This window comes from Labrus mixtus, chromosome 1 (genome assembly GCF_963584025.1).
Source record: "Labrus mixtus chromosome 1, fLabMix1.1, whole genome shotgun sequence".
In the NCBI taxonomy this organism is placed as follows: Eukaryota; Metazoa; Chordata; class Actinopteri; order Labriformes; family Labridae; genus Labrus; species Labrus mixtus.
This window is the reverse complement of record NC_083612.1, coordinates 35816969-35827341: the sequence shown is the minus strand read 5'-3', so window position 1 is coordinate 35827341 and position 10373 is coordinate 35816969. Positions and strand designations below refer to the sequence as shown.

Here is a 10373-nt window from a genome sequence, read left to right as displayed (position 1 = left end):
CAGAACATTTCACAAAACATTTCAGAAAACAAAACATTTCACAAAACATTTCAGAAAACATTTCACAGAACATTTCAGAAAACATTTCAGAAAACATTTCACAAAACATTTCACAGAACATTTCACAAAACATTTCAGAAAACATTTCACAGAACATTTCACAGAACATTTCAGAAAACATTTCAGAAAACATTTCACAGAACATTTCACAAAACATTTCAGAAAACATTTCACAGAACATTTCACAAAACATTTCACAAAACAAAACATTTCACAAAACATTTCACAAAACAAAATATTTCACAGAACATTTCACAGAACATTTCACAAAACATTTCACAAAACATTTCACAAAACAAAACATTTCACAGAACATTTCACAAAACAAAACATTTCACAAAACAAAACATTTCACAAAACATTTCACAAAACAAAACATTTCACAAAACATTTCACAAAACAAAACATTTCACAGAACATTTCACAAAACAAAACATTTCACAAAACAAAACATTTCACAAAACAAAACATTTCACAAAACATTTCACAAAACAAAACATTTCACAGAACATTTCACAAAACAAAACATTTCACAAAACAAAACATTTCACAAAACATTTCACAAAACAAAACATTTCACAAAACATTTCACAGAACATTTCACAGAACAAAACATTTCACAGAACATTTCACAAAACATTTCACAGAACATTTCAGAAAACATTTCACAGAACATTTCACAAAACATTTCACAAAACATTTCACAATACATTTCACAGAACATTTCACAGAACATTTCACAATACATTTCACAGAACATTTCACAAAACATTTCACAAAACAAAACATTTCACAGAACATTTCAGAAAACATTTCACAGAACATTTCACAAAACATTTCACAAAACAAAACATTTCACAGAACATTTCAGAAAACATTTCACAGAACATTTCACAGAACATTTCAGAAAACATTTCACAGAACATTTCACAAAACATTTCAGAAAACATTTCACAGAACAGTTCAGAAAACATTTCAGAAAACATTTCAGAAAACATTTCACAGAACATTTCAGAAAACATTTCACAGAACATTTCACAAAACAAAACATTTCACAAAACATTTCACAGAACATTTCACAGAACATTTCACAAAATATTTCACAAAACATTTCACAATACATTTCACAGAACATTTCACAGAACAAAACATTTCACAAAACATTTCACAAAACAAAACATTTCACAGAACATTTCACAGAACATTTCACAAAACATTTCACAGAACATTTCAGAAAACATTTCAGAAAACATTTCACAGAACAGTTCAGAAAACATTTCAGAAAACATTTCAGAAAACATTTCACAGAACATTTCACAAAACAAAACATTTCACAGAATATTTCAGAAAACATTTCACAGAACATTTCAGAAAACATTTCAGAAAACATTTCAGAAAACATTTCACAGAACATTTCAGAAAACATTTCACAAAACATTTCACAGAACATTTCAGAAAACATTTCAGAAAACATTTCACAGAACATTTCAGAAAACATTTCACAAAACATTTCACAGAACATTTCAGAAAACATTTCACAAAACAAAACATTTCACAGAACATTTCACAAAACAAAACATTTCACAAAACAAAACATTTCACAAAACATTTCACAAAACAAAACATTTCACAAAACATTTCACAAAACAAAACATTTCACAGAACATTTCACAAAACAAAACATTTCACAAAACAAAACATTTCACAAAACAAAACATTTCACAAAACATTTCACAAAACAAAACATTTCACAGAACATTTCACAAAACAAAACATTTCACAAAACAAAACATTTCACAAAACATTTCACAAAACAAAACATTTCACAAAACATTTCACAGAACATTTCACAGAACAAAACATTTCACAGAACATTTCAGAAAACATTTCACAGAACATTTCAGAAAACATTTCAGAAAACATTTCACAGAACATTTCACAAAACATTTCACAAAACATTTCACAATACATTTCACAGAACATTTCACAGAACATTTCACAATACATTTCACAGAACATTTCACAAAACATTTCACAAAACAAAACATTTCACAGAACATTTCAGAAAACATTTCACAGAACATTTCACAAAACATTTCACAAAACAAAACATTTCACAGAACATTTCAGAAAACATTTCACAGAACATTTCACAGAACATTTCAGAAAACATTTCACAGAACATTTCACAAAACATTTCAGAAAACATTTCACAGAACAGTTCAGAAAACATTTCAGAAAACATTTCACAGAACATTTCACAAAACATTTCACAGAACATTTCACAGAACATTTCACAAAATATTTCACAAAACATTTCACAATACATTTCACAGAACATTTCACAGAACAAAACATTTCACAAAACATTTCACAAAACAAAACATTTCACAGAACATTTCACAGAACATTTCACAAAACATTTCACAGAACATTTCAGAAAACATTTCAGAAAACATTTCACAGAACAGTTCAGAAAACATTTCAGAAAACATTTCAGAAAACATTTCACAGAACATTTCACAAAACAAAACATTTCACAGAATATTTCAGAAAACATTTCACAGAACATTTCAGAAAACATTTCAGAAAACATTTCAGAAAACATTTCACAGAACATTTCAGAAAACATTTCACAAAACATTTCACAGAACATTTCACAGAACATTTCAGAAAACATTTCAGAAAACATTTCACAGAACATTTCAGAAAACATTTCACAAAACATTTCACAGAACATTTCAGAAAACATTTCACAAAACAAAACATTTCACAGAACATTTCAGAAAACATTTCAGAAAACATTTCACAGAACATTTCACAAAACAAAACATTTCAGAAAACATTTCACAGAACATTTCAGAAAACATTTCACAAAACAAAACATTTCAGAAAACATTTCAGAAAACATTTCACAGAACATTTCAGAAAACATTTCAGAAAACATTTCACAGAACATTTCACAAAACATTTCAGAAAACATTTCACAGAACATTTCACAAAACAAAACATTTCACAGAACATTTCACAGAACATTTCACAAAACATTTCACAATACATTTCACAGAACATTTCACAAAACATTTCACAAAACATTTCACAGAACATTTCACAAAACAAAACATTTCACAAAACATTTCACAAAACAAAACATTTCACAGAACATTTCACAGAACATTTCACAAAACATTTCACAGAACATTTCAGAAAACATTTCAGAAAACATTTCACAGAACAGTTCAGAAAACATTTCAGAAAACATTTCAGAAAACATTTCACAGAACATTTCACAAAACATTTCACAAAACATTTCACAATACATTTCACAGAACATTTCACAGAACATTTCACAATACATTTCACAGAACATTTCACAAAACATTTCACAAAACAAAACATTTCACAGAACATTTCAGAAAACATTTCACAGAACATTTCACAAAACATTTCACAAAACAAAACATTTCACAGAACATTTCAGAAAACATTTCACAGAACATTTCACAGAACATTTCAGAAAACATTTCACAGAACATTTCACAAAACATTTCAGAAAACATTTCACAGAACAGTTCAGAAAACATTTCAGAAAACATTTCAGAAAACATTTCACAGAACATTTCAGAAAACATTTCACAGAACATTTCACAAAACAAAACATTTCACAAAACATTTCACAGAACATTTCACAGAACATTTCACAAAATATTTCACAAAACATTTCACAATACATTTCACAGAACATTTCACAGAACAAAACATTTCACAAAACATTTCACAAAACAAAACATTTCACAGAACATTTCACAGAACATTTCACAAAACATTTCACAGAACATTTCAGAAAACATTTCAGAAAACATTTCACAGAACATTTCACAAAACAAAACATTTCACAGAATATTTCAGAAAACATTTCACAGAACATTTCAGAAAACATTTCAGAAAACATTTCAGAAAACATTTCACAGAACATTTCAGAAAACATTTCACAAAACATTTCACAGAACATTTCACAGAACATTTCAGAAAACATTTCAGAAAACATTTCACAGAACATTTCAGAAAACATTTCACAAAACATTTCACAGAACATTTCAGAAAACATTTCACAAAACAAAACATTTCACAGAACATTTCAGAAAACATTTCAGAAAACATTTCACAGAACATTTCACAAAACAAAACATTTCAGAAAACATTTCACAGAACATTTCAGAAAACATTTCACAAAACAAAACATTTCAGAAAACATTTCAGAAAACATTTCACAGAACATTTCAGAAAACATTTCAGAAAACATTTCACAGAACATTTCACAAAACATTTCAGAAAACATTTCACAGAACATTTCACAAAACAAAACATTTCACAGAACATTTCACAGAACATTTCACAAAACATTTCACAATACATTTCACAGAACATTTCACAGAACATTTCACAAAACAAAACATTTCACAAAACATTTCACAAAACAAAACATTTCACAGAACATTTCACAGAACATTTCACAAAACATTTCACAGAACATTTCACAAAACATTTCAGAAAACATTTCACAGAACAGTTCAGAAAACATTTCAGAAAACATTTCAGAAAACATTTCACAGAACATTTCACAAAACAAAACATTTCACAGAACATTTCACAAAACATTTCACAGAACATTTCAGAAAACATTTCAGAAAACATTTCACAGAACATTTCAGAAAACATTTCACAAAACATTTCACAGAACATTTCACAGAACATTTCAGAAAACATTTCAGAAAACATTTCACAGAACATTTCAGAAAACATTTCACAAAACATTTCACAGAACATTTCAGAAAACATTTCACAAAACAAAACATTTCACAGAACATTTCAGAAAACATTTCAGAAAACATTTCACAGAACATTTCACAAAACAAAACATTTCAGAAAACATTTCACAGAACATTTCAGAAAACATTTCAGAAAACATTTCACAAAACAAAACATTTCAGAAAACATTTCAGAAAACATTTCACAGAACATTTCAGAAAACATTTCACAAAACATTTCAGAAAACATTTCACAGAACATTTCACAAAACATTTCAGAAAACATTTCACAGAACATTTCACAAAACAAAACATTTCACAGAACATTTCACAAAACATTTCACAAAACAAAACATTTCACAGAACATTTCACAGAACATTTCACAGAACATTTCACAGAACATTTCACAAAACAAAACATTTCACAAAACATTTCACAAAACAAAACATTTCACAGAACATTTCACAGAACATTTCACAAAACATTTCACAATACATTTCACAATACATTTCACAGAACATTTCACAGAACATTTCACAGAACATTTCACAGAACATTTCACAGAACATTTCACAATACATTTCACAATACATTTCACAGAACATTTCACAGAACATTTCACAGAACATTTCACAGAACATTTCACAAAACATTTCACAGAACATTTCACAAAACATTTCACAAAACAAAACATTTCACAGAACATTTCAGAAAACATTTCACAGAACAGTTCACAGAACATTTCAGAAAACATTTCAGAAAACATTTCACAGAACATTTCAGAAAACATTTCACAGAACATTTCACAAAACATTTCACAGAACATTTCACAGAACATTTCACAAAACATTTCACAAAACATTTCACAATACATTTCACAGAACATTTCACAGAACATTTCACAAAACAAAACATTTCACAAAACATTTCACAGAACATTTCACAGAACATTTCACAAAACATTTCACAGAACATTTCACAAAACATTTCAGAAAACATTTCACAGAACAGTTCAGAAAACATTTCAGAAAACATTTCAGAAAACATTTCACAGAACATTTCACAAAACAAAACATTTCACAGAATATTTCAGAAAACATTTCACAGAACATTAAAGAAAACATTTCAGAAAACATTTCACAGAACATTTCAGAAAACATTTCACAAAACATTTCACAGAACATTTCACAGAACATTTCAGAAAACATTTCACAAAACATTTCACAGAACATTTCAGAAAACATTTCACAAAACATTTCACAGAACATTTCAGAAAACATTTCACAAAACAAAACATTTCACAGAACATTTCAGAAAACATTTCACAGAACATTTCAGAAAACATTTCACAGAACATTTCAGAAAACATTTCACAAAACAAAACATTTCAGAAAACATTTCACAAAACAAAACATTTCAGAAAACATTTCAGAAAACATTTCACAGAACATTTCAGAAAACATAACATTTCACAGAACATTTCACAAAACATTTCACAAAACAAAACATTTCACAGAACATTTCACAGAACATTTCACAGAACATTTCAGAAAACATTTCACAGAACATTTCACAAAACAAAACATTTCACAAAACAAAACATTTCACAGAACATTTCACAGAACATTTCACAAAACATTTCACAATACATTTCACAATACATTTCACAGAACATTTCACAGAACATTTCACAGAACATTTCACAAAACATTTCACAGAACATTTCACAGAACATTTCACAGAACATTTCACAAAACATTTCACAGAACATTTCACAAAACATTTCACAAAACAAAACATTTCACAGAACATTTCACAAAACATTTCACAGAACATTTCAGAAAACATTTCAGAAAACATTTCACAGAACATTTCACAAAACATTTCAGAAAACATTTCACAGAACATTTCACAAAACAAAACATTTCACAAAACATTTCACAGAACATTTCACAAAACATTTCACAAAACATTTCACAGAACATTTCACAGAACATTTCACAAAACAAAACATTTCACAAAACATTTCACAAAACAAAACATTTCACAGAACATTTCACAGAACATTTCACAAAACAAAACATTTCACAAAACATTTCACAAAACAAAACATTTCACAGAACATTTCACAGAACATTTCACAAAACATTTCACAGAACATTTCACAAAACATTTCAGAAAACATTTCACAGAACATTTCAGAAAACATTTCAGAAAACATTTCAGAAAACATTTCACAGAACATTTCACAAAACAAAACATTTCACAGAATATTTCAGAAAACATTTCACAGAACATTTCAGAAAACATTTCAGAAAACATTTCAGAAAACATTTCACAGAACATTTCAGAAAACATTTCAGAAAACATTTCACAGAACATTTCACAGAACATTTCAGAAAACATTTCAGAAAACATTTCACAGAACATTTCAGAAAACATTTCACAAAACATTTCACAGAACATTTCAGAAAACATTTCACAAAACAAAACATTTCACAGAACATTTCAGAAAACATTTCAGAAAACATTTCACAGAACATTTCACAAAACAAAACATTTCAGAAAACATTTCACAGAACATTTCAGAAAACATTTCACAAAACATTTCAGAAAACAAAACATTTCAGAAAACATTTCAGAAAACATTTCACAGAACATTTCAGAAAACATTTCAGAAAACATTTCAGAAAACATTTCACAGAACATTTCACAAAACATTTCAGAAAACATTTCACAGAACATTTCAGAAAACATTTCAGAAAACATTTCACAGAACATTTCACAAAACAAAACATTTCACAGAACATTTCACAAAACATTTCACAAAACAAAACATTTCACAGAACATTTCACAGAACATTTCAGAAAACATTTCACAGAACATTTCACAAAACAAAACATTTCACAAAACATTTCACAAAACAAAACATTTCACAGAACATTTCACAAAACATTTCACAATACATTTCACAATACATTTCACAGAACATTTCACAGAACATTTCACAGAACATTTCACAAAACATTTCACAGAACATTTCACAGAACATTTCACAGAACATTTCACAAAACATTTCACAGAACATTTCACAAAACATTTCACAAAACAAAACATTTCACAGAACATTTCACAAAACATTTCACAGAACAGTTCACAGAACATTTCACAAAACATTTCACAGAACATTTCACAAAACATTTCACAAAACATTTCACAAAACAAAACATTTCACAGAACATTTCACAAAACATTTCACAATACATTTCACAATACATTTCACAGAACATTTCACAGAACATTTCACAAAACATTTCACAGAACATTTCACAAAACATTTCACAGAACATTTCACAAAACATTTCACAGAACATTTCACAGAACATTTCACAAAACATTTCACAGAACATTTCACAAAACATTTCACAAAACAAAACATTTCACAGAACATTTCACAAAACATTTCACAAAACATTTCACAAAACATTTCACAGAACATTTCACAGAACATTTCACAGAACAAAACATTTCACAAAACAAAACATTTCACAGAACATTTCACAAAACATTTCACAAAACATTTCACAAAACATTTCACAGAACATTTCACAGAACATTTCACAGAACAAAACATTTCACAGAACAAAACATTTCACAGAACATTTCACAGAACAAAACATTTCACAAAACAAAACATTTCACAGAACATTTCACAAAACATTTCACAAAACATTTCACAGAAAATTGGCACTTTCTTGAAATGTTTCTTAAAGAATAAAATTCTAAAAGGTTAGGGAGGAGCTTACTCACTTTTCTAACGCCATGCGAACAGGTGGAAGACCGCCACAGCTGTGTTTGTACACCGTCTCCAGGATCTGACAGCCATGGATCTAAACACAAACAACACAACAATGATAAAGATAACAACAACAACAACGTGTTCATGATTCACGTTAAGCACCTTCTGGGATTTGATCGTCTCCACCACGACCATCACAGATGGAAACAGCAGCTGGAACTGAACACACACACACATGTCAGTGTCTGCAGTTTGTTTATTAAGGTAAACATTTCAGTGGTGTCATCAGAAGGTTTTGTTTACCTGGTCCAGTTTGTAATTGACGTGAGATATGGTCAGGTGAGGATCTCCAAGAAACTGAAACACGGACAAAATCTTCATGAGCTTCCAGTCACATGATCCACGTCAACATTAAAGACTCACGTCTATTTCCTGAGAGAGGGGGGTCACAGGTCACGGCTGTGTCCCGGGTGTGTGTGAGACCAGTCACTTTTTAAAAAAAACTACATTTACATCATGAGGAGAACGAGCGTCTGTGGAGTCTGATGATCACCAACGTTCTCCAGACGCACCCGAGGAACCTGAACACTCCAACAGTTTGGATTCCTACAGATCAGGTCTCTGTAGAAACCCTGTGCAGTCTGTTTGGAGTTAGAAACACTCTTCCTTCTTTCATTATGCAAGGTATTAAATCTCTGTATGAATCATTTGAGTGGTGTTTGTACCTCCTGTTCCAGGTCCAGCAGAGCCTGTCTGTACGGCTGCAGCACCGAGTCCAGACCTGTGCAGAACGCTCGCAGGTAGATCCCATGGAGACCCGTCTGACTGGGTTGGTTTGAGTGGTGCTCCTTTAAACAAAGTGTTCATTAAATCCCTCTGACACCCCGACCATGTGTTGACATGTGAACATCTGCAGCAGGAACAAGTGCTCTCACCTGCGGATGCACGTGCCCAGTGTGCTGCTCGATGAACTCACTGAAGCGGATGTAGTCTGAGCCCAGTTTGGACAGCCTGCTGAGGACGCTGGTCTCACTGGGGTGGAGGAATGGTAGGTCCTGAGACACCTGACAGGTAAACACAGTGTTAACATGATCAGTGTTTCATTTATAAATCTACTGTCCTGTGAGGACATTCACATTAAACACAGCCTCCGCAGTGCTTGCAGCTTCAGGACTCCTCCCACCAACACAACACCTGTTTCAACTGTTGCCTTCTGGAGGGCGCTTCAGGCCACATTAAAACCTTTCAAGGATTAATATAAGTAACATAAGTAACAATGTTTTTTGCTTTTTACAAAATATTTCAATGGCGTTTGTCCAGTGAAGTTAAACTGTACTTTTGCAATGACAATAAAGGTCTGTCCATCTGCCTGTGTGTCTCTCTGTGTGTCTGTGTTACAGTCACATGTTAACACGGTCATTTTTTTAACCCTAACACCTGTAGCTTTGTATGAAGTGATCTCTTATTATCGGTGTTAACACGCATGCGCAATACCGTCACAAAGCGGGTTTTTCCCCCTACACTTTACCTGCAGACCTGTCCGTTTGTTCCAGGTGAAGATGGTCCCCGGGTATCCGCTCAGCGCCAGCAGCAGCTCGTGAATCATCCTCTCTCACCGTTGTCTGACTTCCCTGAAATATTCCGGAGAGCTCCCCGTACACCCATCAGCACAAACTGCCGCCCAAATTGTCGCAATTTGATTAC

General features: G+C 30.9%; 1 protein-coding gene across 1 annotated transcript in view; it reads right to left on the bottom strand.

Moving 5' to 3' along the window:
• tubgcp4 (tubulin gamma complex component 4) overlaps positions 1–10373 on the bottom strand; it is a 17105-nt gene extending 6732 nt beyond the window's left edge. The window contains exons 1-6 of the mRNA XM_061043676.1: positions 10198–10373; positions 9605–9733; positions 9395–9517; positions 8973–9026; positions 8832–8888; positions 8681–8760 (exon numbers count right to left, since the gene is read on the bottom strand). Of these exons, the coding sequence (XP_060899659.1) occupies positions 8681–8760; positions 8832–8888; positions 8973–9026; positions 9395–9517; positions 9605–9733; positions 10198–10275 (521 nt within the window). The 5' untranslated portion in view covers positions 10276–10373. The remainder of the gene's footprint in view (positions 1–8680; positions 8761–8831; positions 8889–8972; positions 9027–9394; positions 9518–9604; positions 9734–10197) is intronic.